At 32.4% G+C, this 24,078-nt stretch overlaps 1 protein-coding gene across 1 annotated transcript in view; it reads left to right on the forward strand.

Annotated features, from left to right (window-relative positions):
- The window catches only part of Gbe1 (1,4-alpha-glucan branching enzyme 1), a 261,346-nt gene extending 243,696 nt beyond the window's left edge, over window positions 1-17,650 (forward strand). The window contains exons 15-16 of the mRNA XM_026400300.2: window positions 9,197-9,314; window positions 16,928-17,650. Of these exons, the coding sequence (XP_026256085.1) occupies window positions 9,197-9,314; window positions 16,928-16,984 (175 nt within the window). The 3' untranslated portion in view covers window positions 16,985-17,650. The remainder of the gene's footprint in view (window positions 1-9,196; window positions 9,315-16,927) is intronic.
- Window positions 17,651-24,078: the final 6,428 nt, after the last annotated feature.

The raw sequence follows: 24,078 nt of genomic DNA on the forward strand, positions 1-24,078 counted from the left end.
CCACACAGTAAACACATCCTTAGATATGTTAGGAACATTTAATTATATATATTTTTCACCTTAGAAATATTGAATGTAGAAAATTTATTTTTTGTTTGCTGGCTGCCTTAGATGACTTCTAGAAGATATATAGAATCATCCTCCTATATTTGATTAAACTCTCAGGACCATACGAGTCTTATCATTTTGAAATCTAATGATAATTGGATGGTCTGAATAACACTCATGTTTGTAAAATAACTATGGGTAAGTTAATAAATCTAAATATTCTGGCATGTGACAAAACTTGCCAGATTTTTTGCTTCATTTGAATTATGTTAATTATCTCCAACTATCATAGCTAAAATATGTTTATTTCATTTTATGATACAAATGGGCACTTCACAGAAGAAACTTCACACCTTTATTCTTCCTTTTTGTTATCTTTTCTTATTTTCATGTAATAAAATTAAAATGGTTGTTTTAATTTTAAATTTCTATATTTATTATACTCCTGGAAAATATTTTATTAGTATTCACATGAGTATGTGTATCTACCTAAAGTACTCTTACTTTCTGTAAATGCAAATGGAGAAATGTTGATTTTGAATCTTTTTGCTCCCAATAATTGTATGTAGTTATTAACTTTGTTCCCAAAGGTTCTCAGGAGTGACTGGGGTGATGCCTGTGTGGACATGCCTACAAGCTTGGCTTGACAGTTTTTCATGGCAACCTATCAGCCTTTGCTCATTGAGCTTTCCAAAGCATTGAGTAAGATCTATCCTATGGTATTATATTTAGTCTTAAAAGCTAAAATTTTAAAAAGGAATATACATTAACTATGTATTTTTTCTAATAATGAAGGAAAAGGATGTTTATGTTACCACAGCTAAAATAATTTTAAGTCTCATCATGTTTATACACTTTACAGTCTTTAACTGGCAGATAATGGTAGAAAATAATATCACAAAGTGCCTATTCTGATCTTGGCTAATTATTAGATGCATGATTTTGACAAGCCACTTTGATATTCTATGTTGAACTTTAATTATTTGTATAGAGAAAGCTAACCAGTCAAGTTGATAATGAAGGTCTTCGAGTATGTGCTGTCTTTAATAAACTTGTAATCATTTATCCATGTCAACTAAGAATTATGTAAAATGTCTATCTCTAAGACTCATACAAATCAGTTATTAAATTGAGAATTAATTGCTTCAAACTGACATGCATTTGTTTAACTATTGTGAGTTATCCAAAAGAAGGTTATCTTTTCCATTATACATATTCCATTATAAATCTATTTATAAAGAATATAAAGTCTTTTGAAATGTCCAAATTAAACTCTACAGATAAAGAAAGAGGGTTGTGTTAGAAGGTTTATTTGTACAGATCCAAAAATGTTAACACCAAGGGAAAAAATTCAAGGTTGGTCCTTGATGATTGGAGTACTATTAAATTAGTATTAAAATTATTATGATTAAAAATCAAAATGCAATGAAAGACTGCAAGAGGAAAATAATGAAAAGAAGATATGCTAACAAATAAGTAAAGTACTAATCTAGATCCTAGGTGTCAGGGGAAAATAAAAGAAATCCCATATAGAGATTGTATTTTAAAAAGAAAGAAAAAATACAATAAATATATAGTATGTTAGAAGTTGATAATGATAATAAATCAGAGCATATAGAAGAATGTGTGGGGAATATTTATTTTTAGTTAGTGTAGATAGAATAAGAGAGTAAGTTTCACCACCACCACCCCCCCCCAAAAAAAAAAAAAACTCAAATGTGTCTCAGAAGTTTAAGAAGCACTTTCCATTTTAAAAAACTTCAAAAAGTATCTAGTCCTCAAAGGGTTCTATGCACTGTGTGATTAAACATTAATATAAAAAATTTAAAACAATGGGAAAAGTCTTAGATTCCACTGAGAACAAAGACATGAGGAGAGGAAATAGAAATAAAGATCATAAAGGAAGAAGAAACCAAGTTGACTGTAAAAAGTAAGTTGAAGACAAATAGACCCACTTTTTTCATTTCTTGGGATAGCACTTTAAGTAGTCTAGGGCTTGTAATAATAATAATTGCCACAGCAGCTAATAATTTGAGCATCTTCCTCAACACTATATACTGTATTAAATACTCAATGTAGATTACTTGACAGCCCTCTGATAAATGGCCTTATTTTCAGAGGACAAATTGAACCTCAAGGAAGTTAAGTAACTTGCTCAGAGACACAATTGATAATTGTCAGAACTGGGACTAAAGTACAGTTGTTCAATCCCAAAGCTCACAGTTGCTCCCATGATGTTTTAGTGTTTCAGGGGGCTATTTCCTGTGCCAGTTGTTTACTTGAAATAGCTCAGATGATGCTTGCTTACTGCTTATAGTTGTCCTTATTTTTTATACAATTTTGAGTTTCTTATTATCTTTTCCATTTAAACATATCACATTTGACATGTTGGCAAGCTGTCTTAGAGTTAGTTTGAGGGGAAGTGTTTCTTTATAGCCTAAATAAAAATCATTTTGAGCTCAAAAGCATAATGTATTTTTTTAAAAATGTTGAGTCTACATCACAGAAACTCATTTTGGTAACAAAGTATGTGGTTAAAAGGTGAATAAAAATCTGTTATTTTTTCCTTTGAAGTTCTAAATAATTGCTCTTGCTTTATTAGGTAATTGAATTTATAAGCTCTTTGAATAGTCCTTAATAGAATAAGCAAAGTTGAAACTTTGGGGTGGGGCTAGGGTAGAAATATGACACTTTTAAAATATTTTCTTCTTTGCTGAGTTTCCTATTTATTCGGTGTCTTTTTAAAGTTATAATCTTCTAAGCTTAAAAAAAAGTTCCTTTTATTAGTAAGTTAGTCAGAAATATTCTGTAAAGTATTTAGAATAATTTTCCTATTTGCACAAAGAAATATGTAGTACTTGGTATTTTATATTATCATTTGATTTGCTATTTACTGATGTGTGTCATTAAGCATGCCTAAGAATAAACTAATAATTTGCATGAAAATGCATTTCAAAACAGCATAGCAATCCACTAATTAACATAGTAGATAATGACATTTGAGCCCTCATCCTTTGAGCTTATTTTATTACTATTCTGCATTGTACAGTTTCTAAAATAATATAGCAAAGGCATCAAACTTGCAGGGATTGGAGTTTATTTTGTAGTCTAAAATTGGAAATCTTTTGTTGATGAAACAAGCATATCCAAGCCTATAATAGGAATATGCTTCTGTTTCGTACTTAATTAAAATGTGTGGTTGTCATTTAAACTTTTAATGAAGACAGTGTTCACAAACTTGAATGTATATGTAGCGCATGCATGGAGATGTTGCTTTTTCAAGGATACTAAAATTTTAATGTGAACTAATGAGAATTTTTTGAAAATTATCCCTTAAAGAGAAGTTACATTTGACATTTATTACATTTTAAAATATACTTTGAATGTACTCACTAATAAATATTCTGTTTATTTTCATGTTATTTTCTTTTTAACCTTTAAATGAATAATATACTATTGAGGAGGTTTTAAACACTAAAGTCTGGGAGACAAACACTAAACAGATATTTTCCATCAAAAGTAATATAATTATAAATGGTAAATTATCATAAATAGTTTTGGAAAATAACTAAAATATTAAAACTTTCATTTCCAGTGATGAGCTTTCAGTTCAGTGTGCTCTCTGAATCACAGAAATACAGATAGGAATGCCTAAATCAGTTCCATAGGCTAATCTTCTCATATACATGCACACAAGCACCCCTTCCTCACACTAATAGACACATGCATTTATAATCTATACTTCAACATATCACACATCTTTGACACTCCTGCACGTGGAGAAAGACCAAGGAAAGTAACAGTTGTGGTTTGGCAAGGTGCAGTGGTGCACGCCTGTAATCACAGTGATTGGGAGGCTGAGGCAGGAAGATCGAGAGTTCAAAGACAGCCCCAGCAACAGTGAGGCGCTAAGCAACTCAGTGAGACTCTGTCTCTAAATAAAATATAAAATAAGGCTGGGGATGTGGCTCAGTTTTCGAGTGCCCCTGAATTCAATTGCAGGTACCCAAAAAATAAAATAAAAATAAAAGTTGTGGTTTATTGTCCTCTTTGTGATTCAAGACAATAAACTAAGCACAATTTAACTATATTTGTAAAATAAAGGGAGAAGTCTGTTTGAGATGTTATTTAGCTATAACCTTAGGTTTTATGGATTGTGGTTGGCAATAAATAAAATTCAACTCCTGAAACATAAAAAGGGAAAGACTATGGTAGAATATGGTGACAGTCTCTGTGCTGGAAATTTATCTTCAACCAGTTAAAATCACAGAATTCTCTTTGCTTCCCAGGACCTGCTCATACTCCACCAGATGTTTGTTCTGTTACTTCAATTAGAACAGTCCTTAGAATATCGACTATGTTGTTTTCTTCTTTTGGTATACTTCTGTCTCCTGAAATCACTCAGTACCCAAAAGTTATTGTGTAGTTGAGGATTGGATAAAGAACTAGATAGAATATAATTTAACAAATTATTTTTATATCTTTTCACATTTTAGTGCGTCTTCAATTTGGATGTTTCTTGCAATGATTGGCACAGTAGTGATATATTTTTCTCTTTTTGGTGACAGAGAAAACAATTCATCTTAAAATTGGTGATATGTTAGATTTGAAGATATATGATAAGCTACCAGCTTTTCTATCTTTATCTTCATCTTGTCACTGGAGAGGCCCTCTCTGTCACTCTGTTTGAAACTCCAGGGGTCGTACCTTACAGTAAATTTTCTGAGCTTCATCAGTGGAAATAAAGTGAGTTTAGTGCAGAATGATATAAATGATAGTACTTCTTACATCAAAATCCTTATACTTCGCACAGACACTTTATCAAGTGACTGAGCAAACACAGCAGCTTTTGAAGTATTTGAAGAGCCATTGAATTTGAGAGTCTTCATGCCTTAACTGTTCTTTAATCTTATTAGTACAGCCCTCCTTCAGAACATGGTCCTTCCTTAGTTCAAATTTAAGGACATAGATTATAAAATAATGATTAAAATTTCTTATCTACTTCAACCTGTTGGTAGATATATCAAATACTTAGGAAGGTCTTAAATTTAAGAAATCATAATATTTTAAAAAGCTATCCAGATTGATAGGGGCCTATTTGATCTTCTTTTTTCAAATCAAAGATGTTTCTATTAAAAAAATTAGCATTCTTTTCCCACAGTATTTTTCCAAAATGTGTAAGGAAAAGTTTTTGGTTCAATACTTTATATTTACCAATTTAAATGATCAAATGAACCCAATGAATAATGAATGGATATAAAACAATTGTGGTAAACCTCAGATAACCCAACTCCATAAGTAATGTTAGAATGCCAATCTTTTAAATTTGATTCCATTAACAATTTAGGTGAATATTATGTTATCTCATTTCCGGAACTGTTTTTCTCAGGTGATATTCATTTTGGCCTGTTTTATGCTGAGAAGTTCAACTTTAGAATTAAATAAGAAATTCCATAAGAAAACAGTGGGCCTGATTCTTGACATAAAACAGGTAGCATATAGAGAAGATAGCTTATAGGAAGTCAGTTAATCAGATCTCCATTTGACTTATGTGTATATCCCAGCTATACCACTTAACCAGTTGCCTGTCATTGGGCAAATCTGTTCTTTCTCCCACTTCTTTCACTATATTGAATATCAGTTTTCTTACTTTTGAGTACTGTTCCTGAGACACAAAATCTTGGTCTTTTTATGTCTCTCCACATTCTCTATTATACTTCAGCCATACTTGTTATCCTTGGACTGTTTGGATTTCTAGTTTCCCTAATTTAGCCTTTCTCCTCTTCTTTTTACTTTGCCTGTATGTGTGAGTTAATTTTCTTGATTTCCATATCCTTTCTGAAGAATATTCAACATCATTATACTTAAACTAACAAAGTGAGTATTCTCAGCCTAGTCCAACCTTCAAAACTGTTTATGTACCAGCTGCTAGTCCTGCCTTTTCTCCTCCACTCTCTCTTTCACTGCATACCTGTGTTTGCTCTACTTCAGACATTCATTGTATGCCTAATAATACTTCCCTTACAGGTTATTAATTGCATGTTAACTAAGACCATCTCTTAGTCATCTTTGTATCTTGCACAGTGTCTTGTACATTTTATATACTTGGCAATTGATAGAGGGAAGAAAGATAATTTATTCTACCTTCTTAATATAAAAATTAATATATATGACTTGACCTTTCTTGAAGAGTCAGGGTGCTTATCCTAAATATCACTTTCAAGAATTTATGGAGAACCATTTATGAGAAGGAATTATGCTAGGTATAGGGAGATAGCTATGGACAATGACAATCTGTTCAGGTGTCCTGCTAACAGTTGTATATGCTATATTATTAGAAACCATATTAAGAAAGTAGTTTGAGATAATAGAAATTATCTCTGAGTTTTGTTTTTATATGTATATTCTTTAGTGGAAATGGGATAAATAGGCATCTTGAGGCTGTGTGGATTCCATTAATGGGTATATGTTTGTTTATGCATGCTCATATGTACACACTCATGTGGTGTGACAAAATACTGGGGTAAGAGAACATGAAAAACAAAAAAGTTAGTTGCTCAGATAAGCTCTTTACAATCATTTGTTCTAATTCTAAGCATTGTCCCTAAAAAGAAATTTTGTAAATTCATAACTATAAAGCTCTTTCCCAACTATTATATTTAATCTAGTATTTTATTTTGTTGAAATTTCTGAATTTAAGGGTAGCATTTTCTAAAGAAAGCCATTATTTTCCTGAGTCATATGAACATAGGACTGGTGATTCCAAAAGTAGGCAGCAAAATTTTTTCTTTAAATTATAGATCAGAAAAATATGTCTAAACTGATGTTTGAAACTTTAGGGTTTTCATAGCATTTTTCTTTGTAGCTATAAATTGTGTGTATATATAGAGAGAGAGAGTAAATTGTAACCATTTTCAAAATGATAATCCTTTTCAATGTCAAAAAGTAATAGATCCTTAAGTAATGATTATTTTTTCAGTATCCCTTGAAAAAATATATGAGTAAAAACTTATTAATTTTGCAGCTATTTTAACAAATTATCAGTTTAATTATCAAAAATATGTGACAAATCACATATATTAATTTTTATATTAAGAAAGTAGGATAAATTATTTTTCTTCCCTCATTCATTTTCCAAGTACATAAAATGTAAAAAGCACTGTGCAAGATACAAAGATGAGGACTGGGGATGTGGCTCAAGCGGTAGCGCGCTCGCCTGGCATGCGTGCGGCCTGGGTTCGATCCTCAGCACCACATACAAACAAAGATGTTGTATCCACTGAAAACTAAAAAATAAATACTAAAATTCTCAAAAAAAAAAAGATACAAAGATGACTAATTTTCAAACCCTAATAGCAAATGGGTGTAACAACATAATTTTATTTAGTCTTAAGACAATCTCCATTGCATATGTAGTTTTTATGTCTCTTATAATAACCTAACTCACTGAGTGGGAACTTTATAATAACACATAACTACCAAGTAGTGATTCTTAATCCATAGGTTGAGAACTACTTTTGAAAATATACTTTCCATATTTAGCCATTACAACCAAAAAATCTGTCATTAACCAGTATTTTATTAATTAATAACTTTTATGCAATACTTTTAAGAAAAAAGTTTTCTAGGACATATCTCTAAACTGTATTTTGTGTTTTGAAAATTAACCCAAGTATTTAGTGAACTAGAAGGATGGGCAAAAGCTAAACTTTTATTTTGATGGATCTACACATTACACAATGTTTCATTTGTTTACTTTGTTTCCAGTTATTTATTTTCACCATTCATATCTCACCATTTTTTGTATTCATTATCTTAGAGACAGGGTCTGGCTGAGTTGCTTAGGGTCTCACTAAGTTGCTGAGGCTGGCTTTGAACTAGTGATTCTTCTGCCACTGCACCTGGCTTCATTCTTCTGTTTAAACACATTGATAATCAGATGATCATCTTCAGTTTGAATCAGAGCAGGCTGACCTGGATTGACTAAGATGGAAACCACTACTTCCAGCAAAGTTCCTTTCTGTGGTGTATCCCTCTGCATCTCTGACCCAGAGGTTTGGAAAAGATGAAAATGATGGGTCATTGTTCATTACTCAGACTATTATTGTAATAATTTTGCTGTAATGAAAATATATGAACATTTCCAAGATGAAAAATTTATAAACCAGGTGGAGGGTGGAAGCATTTAAATCTGTCTGTATCTCTCTTTAGGCTAGAAGACACTTAAGATTTCTAAGTAGTGAGATATATATATATATATATATATATATATATATGTATATACATATATATATATACACATACATATACATATATATATATGTGTGTATATATATGCATGATACAGTATTATTTATGTATTTTATTGTAAATAATGGGTACATGATTAACAATTCACTATGAGAAATTAGATGTTAAATTATAGCAGATCACATGATTGCCAATGAATTCACCTGTGACATGATGATTGGTACATTTACTGGGTCATGCTACATTAATAGAAGTGTGCTGTTCATAACAAGGACTTCACTGTTCAGGCCATGCATGTCCACTTTTCTCAATTATGTGTTCCTCACAGTGATAATCTGAGACTAGAAAACCAAAATGGATTCAGAGATGGGGAAGGAATAAAAAACCCTATCAAATAAGGAATGATCAAAAGTTCTAGGGTTAAAAGTAATATGTAATTTGTAATATATTCAAAGAACAGATGGAACTAGCATAGATATTACTGAATATTTCAAAGGTCACTATATACTAAAGTTATTATTTATAGCTTTTTCAGGTATAAATAATCCCAGGGAATTAAATTTCTATACAATATGGAAAAGAATCTCTTAACAAGTAGAATGAGTTGCTTTAAGACAAAGAAGATTCACTATTAATAGGGATGTTAAGTTCCAGGCTGGATGATCACTAGATGAACTGTGATAGAATTATAACAAGGATTTCATGGGTATGTTAACTACATAGGCTATAAAGTCCCTTTCAAACATGAGAATCTCTACAATATTGGACAAGAAATGAATACATAAGACCAATCATGATTTTAACAGTATCAGAATATTCACTTCTAAATTGCTCTCTCAGAACATATTTTATATCTCCTTCAACTTCTAAACTGTTGTGAATTCCTTAAGAGATGAACATTCAAAATTGTGCTAGATTCAGATGCAGCAGAATATGGAGGACACCAGAGACTGGATCACAATACTGATTTCTTTTCTGAGCCTTTAGAACACAATGGACGTCACTATTCTCTTTTGGTAAGTAAAGCTCTTAATGATATTTTCAATCTTTTTGAGTTTAATTCTGTTTTAATCCTTTATTTTTATAGTGATACTTTGTTCAAAAAAATAATGCTTTAAATATTAACAAAAAAAGAGGTAGGAAAAGGGCACTGTCCTTGAAAACCAGATAAAATGCATTTGGGATTTGGACAGTCTTACAGTAAAGGAAATTTGGGGACAGCTGGGGAAATTGGAGTATTAGTGGGATTAAACATTTCTCAAGAAATGAGAGGATGACAATATTTACATTTTTAAAATATGAATATTTTGGAGGGCTATGCTATATTTTTATTATTTTTTAAAGGGAATGAAATATTTTTAAATATTTTTTAGTTGTAGATGGATGCAATACCTTTAATTATTTTATTTGTTTATTTTTATGTAGTGCCAGGGATCAAACCCAGTGCCTCACACAATCTAGGCAGGTGCTCTACCACTGAGCCACAACTCCAGCCCCTATATTTTTATTTTTTATGCAACAATTTCATTTCTTTTTGTTCTTGCTTTCTCTGTATTATTGTACATTAAGATTTCTATAGTATTACCTTTTAAATTAAAATACCCTAAAGGAATCAATTAGATATTATATTTCATATAGTAATACTGTGTTTCATATAGTAAATAGAAGACTTGAGTTCATTCTAGTTATAAATTCTCTGATTTCCTTATATTACTGAGGAAAGCTTTATATAATATCTTATTTTTACTTCATAGTGTTACTTTTAAAGATGAAGAATTTAGCAACTTTTTAGATTTGGAGGAATTCTTTATTTAATTAATAGCCTTATAGTAGGCTCAAGATCACATCTATATTATACTGTCTTTTTTTCTTTTTCCAACTGGTCATCTGTTTCTCTTTTCTTTCTTTCTTTCTCTCTCTCTCTCTCTCTCTCTCTCTCTCTCTCTCTCTCTCTCTCTCTCTCTCTCTCCCTTTCCCTTCCTCCCCTTCCCCTTTCCTTCTCCCTCTCCCTCTTCCCAACTCCATCTGTCTATCCCAGACTTGCATCTTTTCTTCACCATGGGAGGTAGTAGATTAATATATGCTTCATAGTCATGACATCAGGAGTTATGTGACAAGATAACTCAATCTGATAAAATTGAGTTGTTGGATAGGCTAGAGGAAAGTGCAGAGGCCACAGGAGATTTAGATATTGCTCTAAAGTATGTGTGTATGTGGATTGTGTTGTTGTATGTGCTGGTAATGACACTGATATACTCTTAGATATGTACAGAGAAAGGTACATGTGTGTTATTAAGAGAGCTCAAAAAAGTATTATAGTTCATTAGAACATTCGGTTTTGACAGGTAAAAAAAGATTGATAAAAATAGTTTCAGAAGTGAATATGAAAATTACCATAGAGCTCTAAAATGACCTAATGGGTGAAGGGTTAGAAAAGAAAATTCAGCTCACAAAGAGGAATCATGGAGGAACAGAAACCAGTTACAATAAAACTGAACATTAACCAACTGAACTACACTGAAGAGGGTTTGAAATATTTAGCCAAATGCTTGTGTAGCCATCTTCCTAAATATTCGTGGAAAGGGGCCTTATGCCATAGAGGAACATCACAAAATGTTATGGCAAAGACTGGAGATCCAGCAGCCTGCCTGCCATTTACTAGAAGAATTTGAGAACTTAAGTAATTAAACTTTTGCACCTCAGTTTCCCTCATTTGCAAAATGGGGATTAAAAAATACTATCCTCCCTACAGAAGATTTTTAGGCAGTGTAAATTCACTACCTGGGAAAATCTTTCTAGAAACTGAAATGTTACTGCACATGCATTTAAAAAGCATTGTTTTTATGGCTATTCAACAATCATTTTGATATTTTAAACATGTCCATATACCAAGTGATTTGTGGACATGTAATTAATACCTTCTCTTAACGTTAGGGAAATTATGATCTTAGATGAGGGCCCACAATCATTGTGGTTGGGCAAAAGATATCTTGGCATCCTTTGATTTTGTAGAAGCAAAATATTCTGTCATAATTAAAGCAACTCAACTAACCACAGGCAGCATCAGTCAGATTACTTGTCAAGCACTAATTGAATTGATCTTGCAAACATGGAATATGCAGTTCTAAATTAGCAGGTAGAAAAGAGTATGGATCCTAAGTCTCAATAATATGTAGAGGAATAAGAAACTCAAGTACATAAAAAATAGAAAAGAGCTTAACCACTGCCTATAAATGACTTCTAATCCAACTCCATTAGTGAGATAAGAGTTAGTCCTGTCCTCCCAGCAGCACATCTTGTTTTCAGTGACTACAGGTGCTTCAGTAATTGCTCATTTAAATAAGCCCTCATAGATCAACAAAATACAGAAAATCTTAGAAGAAAAGACTTCCTTCTTGCCAGAGTTATTCTTCAAAGAGCCAAAGAAAAAAGAATCATGTGAACAAATATACTATAATAATGTCTCATTATAATTGAACCCCCTGAACAAATGTACTATAGGAATGCATTTTATAATGGAACTCCTTATTAGACTGATTTATATGCTCTAGAACCCAGTCAAGTTGCTTGAACACTACCCAAAGTGCTGTGGGTTACATACTACCACCAGTGAGATCACACCTGCCTCCCACATTCCTATAATAAAGGCAGGAATCAAGGATAAAATAGAACTTTTTCTTCTTTCATGAAATTTCTGCCCATCATCACTAGTACACAGCATTTGCTAAAGCTTAATTTACAAGCTCAATAATCCAAAGGATCTACTGAATAAGTGTCAAATCTGTTTTCAAAGATAGCAACAAACAGAGCTTGAAGGAATCTTAAAATAACCTCATGTGCTGCAGCATCAGCAGGTACCACCCTACCATCACTTCTGTGCTCTGTCAGTTGAAACCATGAAGCCAGGGGATAACTGCATATGTACCACTGTTGAAATGTATTTGCTAAGGTCAAAGTACCTCTCAAATGCTAAAAAGTGGTAAGGTAGAACTTTTCCATTCTGCTCTACTGGCAATCATGGAAAACTCCATTTGAGCATAATCATTTCTCTATCCTTTGCTTCCTGATAGAGGAACTTACACATTAAACTCTATGAGTGTGAGGCTTCCTTTTTCTTCTCTGGTTCACCAATTCAAATTCCATGGCATAAATAAAGAAAGTAGATTATTGAGACCTAAATGAATTAAATTTATTTACATTTCTGAAGTAGTCTCAGTGATAAAAATGTGAATAAAGCAATAGGTTTTACATTAATTACTTTGCCAGTTAGGCTACTTAACAATAAGAAGTAGATTTCTTTATTTTCATTCTAAATTTGGGGATTCACAATAGATTTGTAGTTTAAATGGGTGGTTTGGCATAGATGTATCTTTCATTGTTCTTCAGTTTTAATTATTGAAAACAATTTATTTGGAATATGACTTTGGCTATATCCAAAATTATGAAAACTTTAGTTTTTCTAACTGAAAAATTTTCAATTCTCAGCATTTACTTTTTCTTATGTTTCTAAATTAGATGTGATAATATTCATTTATATATAGAAATAATTATTATTATCAATTTTCTCCTAGCCCTGATACAAAATAGTGAATTAAAATAAAATTTATTTTCATTTAGAAAATAATTTTTGTACTAAGCATGGATGTGATAACTGAAGTTACTTTAAATGTTAATTTTATTTTTCAAAATTATTTGCAAAGTTTTAAAGCAAAGGTGCAGACTGTTAAAAGGTATGATGTGTTTTCCATTGAATGTTTTCATCCTACTATCATTATATATGAACATGGTATTGATAAATTTAACAATTTCTAAGAAAATTTAAAGATGAAATTTTATGGTATTAAACTTTTCCATTTTAAAATTTTGCCTTTGCAAATGTTTGACACTTTGTTTTAAAACTCGTATAATTAATTCTTGCAACTCAATTATGATCCTAGAGAAAAATAACACTTTGCATAGATGAATAACTAAATAGATCACGGTACGATCAGTTACTTTCTTAGCTGTAGTAATGGTTACTGTAATAAGTAAGTCATTAAATTAGTCAAAATAATGGGATTGATTAATATGCATTTGATTCTCAATAAGTGAATTATTATACTACTATTCTGCTTCCTTTAGACAAGTTGACTATGAATATAACTGTGAAAATGAAACTCATAGCCATGTATTACATTCTCTTTGTTCTTCCTGTGATCCTCACTACAAAATATTTAATGCTGAAAGACTAATAGTAGATATGTTAACCAATATGTATTACTGTAACATGCATACTAAATGATCTCTTTAAATGTGTATTAGATCTCTATATATGTGTATTAGTATTAAAAATTGTTTATATTTAATATTTATTTAAATTTAATATACTTAAATATTTGTTCATGTTTCTTTCCTCTTTATATGTGTGTCAAAATTTCTAGTTAAAATTATAAAATGAGGGTTATATAGCCAGTATTTAGCCCTAAATATTCAGCACCCTAAATTGTTGAAATTTGTAATTGTCTCATTTTAAGGATTAGCTCTGATTATCTTTAGTCCTTTAGTATAATTGGTAGTCATTTCCTAACCTCTAAAAAAGTTGATTTACATACTAAGAACCTTAATAAAGAAGATAACTCAAAATTCCATAAATAGGCATAGTTAAGAAAAATTACTTGCTTGAGGAAATTCTTTCATGTTGTTTATGCCACAAAGGCTCTAGAGCAACATAAACACATTCTGGTAATTAACACTGCAGTGAAAAAAATATAATTACACAATATTCCTGTTAATGATATTATATAATTATCAACTGAAGGTTTTTGAGCAGATAGCATTAAAAGGTCTCTAAGCATGGCTGGAATTGGCATCATAAAGCTCCTTACATTAAATGACCAACATTGTTTAATGAGAGTTCTTGGAACATTTTTAAACCACTAAATGCCAAGAAATAAAATGTAGTACACATATTGCAAACTTAAATTTCTTATGGCATTTTTTTTACTCTTAAATTTGAGCTGGCTAAAATATTACAAGTTCCAAAGAGAGCTGGACTGCTCGTGAGTTTTCAGTATCTAGTTTTTATTTATATTACACTAATAAAATCATTATGAGATTATGAATCAAACAGTAGGTACCATAAGTACATAGGATTTAAGAAGGAGCTTGACTGTACTTGTTCTGATATATCACTGTGCCATACACTAAGAAAGACATAACACCATCTTCCCTAGGCCTGATTAATGTGTTTCCTTTGCAACTTTATCAGGAAACATGGACTTATCAGAATCCTTTTACTAGCATTGTGGGACCGTATTTTATCAGAGAAACATTTATAATATAGACAGCAGAAATTTTTGTGTCCATTTTCTGGCACTATGGAGAAGTGTTGAACTTAAGTGCTCATGCCAGAATAATTCACAGCCATTCTGATTATTACCCATTGTCCTACCAATTAGTTAAACCCAGTAATCATGAACCTTCAACCTAAATATATAGATTAGACCCCTTAATACATTCATGGAAAATCCCCTTATAAGTTTGCCCAGAATAAAGGTACATCACTGTCCAAGTTTTTGCCAATTTTGATGGCTTGAGGAAGGAATGGTTTGAATCAGCCTCTTGAATTATTTAATTTCTCCTTTGCTTTTGTCTGTGTTGCTTTTGTCAGAGCTTGATTGTGTAAATATGCCATTCTTTAGACTGGATCATCCTGGATAGTCCTGTTTTGATCATCCATACCTTGACTTTCCCTTTGTTGAAACAACCTTGTAACATCTTATGTATCATAGTCAAAGAACAAATACTGCAGAGAAGGGATGACATTAGCAGTTAGTTTAAAAGTTATAAGATATTGAATACAATGGGTAAGTGGCATTGGTTTCCCCACACTTAATGTCTACAAGATATAATATTAACATTTTTGGAAATATTTTATTGCAAATCAGACTGTGAGACATTGAGCTGCACAGTGACTGTTAGCATTTGTGCACAAATACCATTTTTCTCAAATAACATTTTCAAATCACTGTTACTTTTAATTGAAGATTAAATTAGCTCTTCTCTAACCATTACATTTTTAATGTAATTTTCTTTAAATGTCATCATTTTAAAACTGCCTTAATCTTTGATCTTGAAAAATAGCCATTTCTTTTGGTATATCTGAGTTGGGTTTTTATTTGTTTGTTTTGTTTTATTTTTAATGTTGTAAGAGTTCTTCACTGCAAAAACCTTAGGAGAAAACATTGTGTTCATTTACAGAGTTCAGATGCATTGGACATACAAGTCTTATCCAAGGCAAATGAACTCTTCCGTTCTTTCATTTTTTATTTTTTTTTTTTTTTGCTTTGCATCTTGTATTCTAGTCCTAAACTCCAAAAGACTTTTTAGTTTTTTTATTCATCAGTTAATGTTTTATTTAAAGATAAAGTGACTATGGTAAAATGTTAGCAAACTGAGAAATAGAGATTGTCACAGTGATGACAGCCTGTAATGCTTTTACTGTTTACTTTGTTAATAGTTAAATGTTGTTACATAAAGGATAACACATAGATAAGCACCCAAAGAGTTCAAATCACTTCTAAATTTTATAAAACTTAAATCATCTGTAGGTACACCAGAAAATATCTTAGAAATACACGCACATTGGTCTACTATTGTTTTCTTATTCATTATATATTCTTTTATTCAACCATTATTGCCAACTACTTTGCCCAATGGCAACTACTTAGTGTGAGAAATTAAAATCCATATGGTCTCTGCCTTTTAAATCGACTTGAAAAAATATCACAAAATTGTGTTAATGGTTTAGAAAAAAACAAAATGGTGCTATGATTGAAAATAGACAATCTATCATATCTAGGATATTCGAGAAAGCCTGTTCATGGAGCTGGGATTTTTAAAGATCTAAGAGAGAAAGGAACAAACAAGGACAAGAGTGTTTGGAGCAGATGGCACATTATAGACAAAAATTCAGAAGAAAGGAGGAGTTTGGCATGTTAAAGGAACTGAAAGGATCCCTTGGCTGGAGCTCAGCAGATGAAGGGGAAAGGTGCAAATGAGATGAGCTGAAAAGGCAGATATAGGGAGGAAGGAGCTGAGTCAGCCCTATGCATGGAATGGAAAAGACATGCATTCTTTTTCAAGTATAATGAAAAGTTCTTACTTGATTAAATTAATGAGGGGCCAAAATGCATTTGGGATCCCTTGTGTTACATTTCAGTTTTTGTCTTAAATTTAAAAGACCTAAAAAAGGTGAGTTTATAAATTAAATTATCTTGATGCAAAACAATACTTTGTATATTCCATTTATTTATCTGGATAGAGTAACATTGTGACCTACAGGTCAGCCTTCATTCACCACTTAATAATGCCTAAACATGGCAATAAGAGTGTCATTTATGTCATTTGAGTGTGAACCTTGAACTTTTTAAATAATATGGAGCCCTCTAGTGGCCATTGGTTTAAAATAGTCTTACATTGCTGTCAAAACTGTTTAAACTGTGAAATTAAGCCTTCAGAGACCTATTAGAGTTTAAAAATAACTGTAAATTTAATCAAATGTGAGACTGTATTATGTATATGTCACTCTGATATAACGACGGCATTTCAACATTCTTTCAATTGCACTGACATGATTCTGTTGACTTAGGTGTACATTCCAAGCCGAGTGGCCCTCATCCTTCAGAATGTGGATCTGCCTAACTGAAGAGGCCTGATTTCAGCTCCACCACATGCATATGTGAACTTTGTTTGCTTCTTCTGTCATGGAATTTATAATGTATAAGTTTTTCAAAATACAGTTTGTTTAGCCAAATCAGATTGAAATTATTGCATATACCAATATGTATATACAACTTGAAAACAATAGTCGAGGGAGTGTATTTCAAATTTTAAGGATCCAAATTTCCAAGCCATTTGAGCAGCTAGAAATCATGTATTAAAAATGTTATACTTTGCATCCATTTATGTGATCCTTTCTGATTTCAAATTTGAACTATTCATTATGTATAGTTATTTCTATTGAATGTATACAGATGGATATTTGGTGGCCTTATTTGTTCTAATATCTATTTGCCTAAATTATGAGGTACTAAGTTTGTTTCTCTGCTTTTACAAATTGCATTAATAAATATTGTAATAATATGTAGTGATAATATAAAATTAAGAATTATATCAAAGATAATGTAAGAACCTTACCTATCAACTTACTCATGCCTTGTATTGCATTAAATTTTATCTTGTGATCTCCTGTTCACATAGTATTTTGGTAGATGCTGATAGTCTTTCTGAATACCTAAAATGGCAATTGTATTATTTCAGCAAACGTCTTTTCCTTTTGATCAATAAAAATAAATTTGCAAGATTGCCTTCACTAGTGTTCATTTTACTGTATTATTATAACGAATGATTTGGAATGAATATTAACATTCTAGAACCTACTTTCTATTCCTTGTGATCTCTGTGGCAAAGTTAAAGATCATAGTAACTATGCCTATATTTTCATTATATTGATTGACTTTACTAATAGTTTATTTAGATTTCATTTGAAAGTGAAATTTTTGCCATATGAGTTAGTTTCATTTGTCAGATGTCTCCCCAACCCCCACAACAAAGAACAGCAATGAATATATGTTGCTAAGTAGGAGTTGTAAAAATACAGGCAAATAAATAAAACATTTAAGAATCCAAAATAGAAAATAGGGTTTTTTTATCATAGCATAGATAACTTTTATAGGACTTTCTAATATTCTAGTATATTTCTCTGTAGAGCTCTTTGTTTTTTTATCAGTGATTTTCCCACCATTGTGACATTTTGTGGCAAGTTTTTCTTTTTACTGGCCAAATGTTTTCAATAATCTCAACCGAGAGGTGCAAAATTTACTCTTTTGCCTTATACTAATGTTTTTTACTCTGATGTATTTATTACTCAGAAATGAGAATGACCTATCTTTGTTGTATTTTACAGAATTAATATTTTTCTATTTTTTTTTTCATCCTGGAAAACATAGATGACTACAGATTTCTTTGCATTATTTTCTGATACCAGCAAATGAGGGCTAGTAATTGCTCTGGTGTCCACAATAAGATATACTCCTAATGTTTGCAGTGGTTAATGTTTTAGTTTGATATTATCCTACTCAGAAAATATCATATGTTGTAATAGCAAAAAAAAATGAATTGTAAACATTTTTCCTACAATGTTTCCCACTTTATACCACTTGAACTCTGAGGGTCAACACCTCTTGTATTTTCTTTTTTGTAAATTTGATGTTTCTCACTTTGCCCTGTTCTTAGCTGATGCATTCATCTCTAACATAAAATGAGGGATTTAGCCACCATGTTTCTCAAGTTCAAAAAGTAACCAGTGACAATAAATTGACTTTTCTCGTGGCAACTGTAGAAGAATGCTAGTATTTTTTTTCCCTTTTGACTCAAGCACTCCCCTTAGCAATATCAATTCAACATTTGTAACCTACCAGGGTTATAGCCATTGCTATGTGGGATTATGCAGGAGGTTGTCTGAATAAGAAAACTATTCTTCAAATAATACACAAGAGAATGCAGAAAGATCCAGAGGGAAGTGATGGAGGGTAATGTGTTTTCCTTTCGAGTTCAGCTTGAAGCTTCAGGACAAATATCTGTTCACCCTCTCTGGTCCTGCAGCCATTGAACCTGCCAATGAAAGCAACATGAAATAGCATTGCTACTGCTCTTCCTAGTAGGAACTGGAGCAGACATACCTGATAGAAATCAAAATGGTGAGGCAGCTTTCTGCCTGGCCTTGTGCCTCTCAAACTATTTCTTTTTGTCTATTTTGAGTCATGCCCTGAACCTGGGTGCAGAATGCTGGGCTTCATTTATCTATTCCTTATAAGGGGACGAGCACTGAGCTATGAACTTTGCTAGGTAAAATATTCTGATGAAAGGAAATAGAAATCTGAGGCAGAGCAATGTCATGTCCTTTATTCAGTAGAGTTCATTTATCATTCACAATGTGTTAGAATTGAAATGTAGATAAATTTTCTCACTAAAGCCAGCCTTTAGGGGGAAAAACTCAAATGAACTCCCCACTAATTTTTCTGCCCTATTATCTTATTAATGATGATTTGTAGAGAATTGCAGGGAAAATTCATACTTTAGGGCAAAATTTCTTAATTGGTACTGTGAGGAATTAAGATACAGTAGCTTTAAGTGTTTTTGGTATCTATAATTTAAAATTTTACATCTGGATTTTAACTCTGGGCAAAAACTGTGCAGAGGAAGCGGTATTTATGTATACAGAAAAATGTATTTGGTGATAGATATGCCAAAGGGCATGTCATTCAGAAGTTTACTTATGACTCATTTTTCTTGTCATTTCTGTTGGACCAGAGAGAGGTTTTTGGCCCTCATATGTGCTATATAAACAATTTCACCTAGAAAGTCATGCTGTATTTTAAAAGAACAGTGTGATATGGTCAAAGACCTGCATTCAAGTTATAGCCTTTCATTCCCAGTGCTTCATTGTAAAGCACTAATGACTGTTGTTTCTTATCCATAATTGCAAGGAAGTTAAAATAAAAGTGAGTGCATTGTCATTGGTCTTATAAATGCTACTCTTTGACCAGTAGCTACGTGGATGATGAGTTGGTGATTGGAGACTTCTTCCAAATTCATTGTCGGGGATATATTGCCACCCTCACCTATTTGTCATTCAGGGAAGATTCTGTACTGCCATATCTGCACTCTCAGGCTATGAGGTGTAGGCTGGGCTGCCTTTTACAGAAGTTTTACGTTTCTTCAAAAGTTGAAGATGAGGCAAGATGCCAGTCCTCCATTGCTGGATTTGCTTATGTTAGCTTTTCCTCTCAGTGTACTACTTTCAGACTTTGTGTTTATATAACACCACCTTGTGAATGAGGTTAGCAGTCTCTTTATGGTAACCTCTTATGGTAACCTGAACACTAAGAGAAATACCCATAGATGCTCTCCAGTGAGACACAGCAACCATGTATGCACAGTTTCTTTTCCTTTCTCTCTCTGCCTTTTCCTTAAAGCTTAATATAAGACTACTGGCAAAATGAATAAATGATAGAGAATTCTTAGGAATTGTAGAGAGTTCCTACTTACAGATAGTTGAAGATGATATTTTGTAGAGAGTTCCTACTTACAGATAGATAGAGATGATATTTTGGATTCAAAGTCTGTACTCTCGTCAGAAACACATCTTCCTTAAATAAATGTTTGCACAGATCAATATTAATTTCTTAAAGATGGGGAGATTGTTCTAAAATGTTGACAATGTCTAGTATTTACAGTATGTCAGTGGAAAGCAAAAAAACAACAAAAAAAGCTTTGACACCAAATTGCCACAAAAAGGTATGAATTAAATGAGGTAAGTGTTCAAATTGTGCAAACTTACTAAAGCAAAACAGATAATAGCTGTAAATGTCTGAACTAACTCATCTAACATGTATTTATTGCCAGTGTGTGAATATGTGAATACACACAGACATATAATTTGCAAACGAGCTGAACACACACAAAAATTCACTGATTCCAGTTTGTCTTAAACTAATGAACCACTTAATCTCTATGTGTGATACTTGTACTCAATTGTAAATATTTTTCTCATTGAATTACAAGCATCAAATCTGAATAAGTGATTTTACTTGGATTTAAAAGGGGTTTCCATATCTCTGCAGTAAACTGCAGTATGCATGTCAAAGCCTTTGGAGAATTTTTCACCTCAAACTCTTCGACTGTGTGTCTTGTTTTTCCTCCAGAAAGAGAGGGGAAAAATGAAATAACTTCATCACTTCTTCATTCATGTCCTCTAGGGATTCTCTTTAACCGAGCTTGTAGACCCGCTTTCATTTTGCTCCAATAATATAAATGATGAAAATCACTGCATGTAATTTTGTTACACAGATGTCCCTAGCCACATTGTTAACTATTGGTTAAAGCTAATTGTATGAGATACGGATCCCCCTTTCATTTGATATTGGAGTTTGAACACAAGGGTGCTCAACAATTGAGCCACATCCCCAGACCCTTGTATATTTTATTTTGAGACAGGGTCCTGCTAAGTTGCTGAGGCTTGCTTTGAATCTGAGACCCTCATGTCTTATCCTCCCAAGCCCCTGGGATTACAGGCATACACCACCACACCAGGTCCCTTCTATTCTTTATTAAGGTAAGTGGGTATCACTCCATGGAACTTTTCTATTTAGAAAAAGCAGTTGAATATCTAAGTTTTTCTAAACAGATGCATATTTTTAAAGACACAATATATCCGCTACTATATTTTAAATGTTTTCTTGTTACTGTACCCAGTAACAAGACACTTTATATGCATTTTCAGTATGAATACTCTGTTAAGTCTGTAAAATGATTTTTATACCCTCTTTTGAGTCTAGGTTTGTGTTCATTTTGTGTTCATTCTGTTTTCTGCTACCTTTCATGTCATTCCCATTACCAATCATTAGAAATCTCTAGGAAAGGGGTCAAAAAGTGGCTCTCTCCTTGGTTGTTCCTTTGTCTTTAATGGAATCTGAATGTCCTTGATGGGGGGAGGGGGAGAAATTCGAACACAAACTCGAGGGTCTACTACCCCACATTCTTGGGAGATAGTGAGGACTGATACTGGAAGACCACCAAACTCATTCCCTGGAGCTTAAAAAGAGATCTCACACACAAAAGGGGCCACCTGTTATCTGTGTTTCTGCACCATTTTGTGCTTCTTCTCGCTCCTGTCCTCTTTTGTTGGTCATTTTCTTTATCATAACTATATTCTGTCATATATGACTCCTCAGCACATCACTATCATTTTCTATATTGTCCCTGCCATAAGAACTGAGAATTATTTATATCTCTACTTTAAACTCATCATTTAAAATATTTTTTATCTTGTCTTTATTCCTTTACAAAAATTATTCATTCTACTCATGTAGAGGGAAACAATTATAAGTCAGATATTTAAAGACAAATACTGCATGATCTCACTTGTGGAATCTAAAAAGGGTGGAGCTCATGGGAGCAGAGAGTAAAATGTGATTTCTTGGAGCTGGGGTTGGTGCAAGTGGGAGAGAGGTGTTGATCAAAGGGTATGGAGTCTTGTTTGCACATAATGAATAAATTTTGTAAATCGATTACATAGCATGATGAGTATAGTTCCTAGCAAGGTGTTATGCACTTGAACAAAGGGATGAATCATCTTAAATGATTCAATACAGATTTTCTAAATGGTCAGTTTTTGAGGCAATATGTTAATTCACTAGATTGAGTCATCTCACAATACATATAACAAATATCATTTTGCATACCCTAAATATATATACAATTTTTATCAGTTATACCTCAATAAAACTGAGGAAAGAATACAAATAAAGGGGGAAAACTTTCTATTTCCAATTATTTAATCATTATTTTAAATACTTATGTTTTATTTTTATTAACATGAGCTTTTCTTCTAACTTTCTATTACTTTTGGTCTGAACTTCTGCTTCTCTTATTTTCAATCTTATCTCATTGTAAATGTGTCCATCTTTCATCAGAGGTAAAGAACCTTGCAATGGAAAGTTTAACCTGGCACCAACAGCTCTTGTCTTCATTAATAGTGGACAGACATCACATCTCTTGATCTGAGGTGAGGCAAAGAACATGGCATCCACTATGGTGTATTTCTGCCCCGAAAGCTGGACCTGAATCTAATGAAGCCTTTAAAGCTAACTTTCAAATTACAAAAGAAATACAGGCACCTTAGGAACAAGTTGAACTTCACTATGGAAAAGCAAACATAAATAGACAATGTAAAATGTAATGAATTGGTTTTTCAGCATGTGAATCATATGAAAAATAAAAAGGTAGATGTCACTGTATTAAAGAATGTGTAAGAGACAAACAAATGTAATCATATTTGGATTCAAATGTAAACCAACAAACTATACTGCAGATATTTTTATATCAGGAAAATGTGAATACAGATTAAAGAAAAGATTTTACAATGAACTAGTATTAGCTTTATGATATAATAACATCATATGTCCTCCAAAAATGAGCAGCCATGGCTACAACTCTCAGCTAGAAGACAGTGCACTGAAATTACAAATAATTACTAAAAGCTTAATGACTGGACAAAACAAAAAGTGCATTTTGATTTATAACATATTTCATTACATTTAATGGGGGCTCTCCTCTTATAGCTTGGCCTTCTGCAATATATGGCCTCCAAAGTCATGAAGGAAGAAGAAAAGTATGGAGGCTTGCGAGAAAAAGTTCAGTCTTGGAAGTGGTACATGACCTTATCCTGCCTATCTCATGCTCCTAGCCAAAATTCAGTAACATTGTCCTGTGGCAGGGGAAGCTGAGACTTTCTGTGTCTAGAAGGGGGAACAGTATAGTGAAAACATAGCATACATTATCACCAATTGTTAGCCAAGTTTGGGAAATGTTACGTACCTTATTCCACTCTTACTTATGTTGCTAATTAAATATTAAAGAACTTAAGAATTCTAATAATAAATAAACCAATCTAACATTGCTTAACTCAGTATTTCCCAAATTTAAAATTGTTTAACCCAGTCCTTATCCAGAAAGAACCTTAGTTGCTCCTTGGAGGAGGGGGTGGGACCCATTAGATTTGATTAACACAGTTTGGATACATGAGCTTGAAAATACAATGCTCTTTTCCCCCACTAAGCTTCCATGACTGAATGCTTTTCAAATTGAAATGCTTTTCAAACCCCAACATAGGGGTTTTTAGCTTCTTCTATCCACTCCATCTTTCAGAGAGGCTTAGGAGAGCACGCTCCAACCCAG

The sequence above is a fragment of the Urocitellus parryii genome, chromosome 2, assembly GCF_045843805.1.
Source record: "Urocitellus parryii isolate mUroPar1 chromosome 2, mUroPar1.hap1, whole genome shotgun sequence".
Taxonomy (NCBI): Eukaryota; Metazoa; Chordata; class Mammalia; order Rodentia; family Sciuridae; genus Urocitellus; species Urocitellus parryii.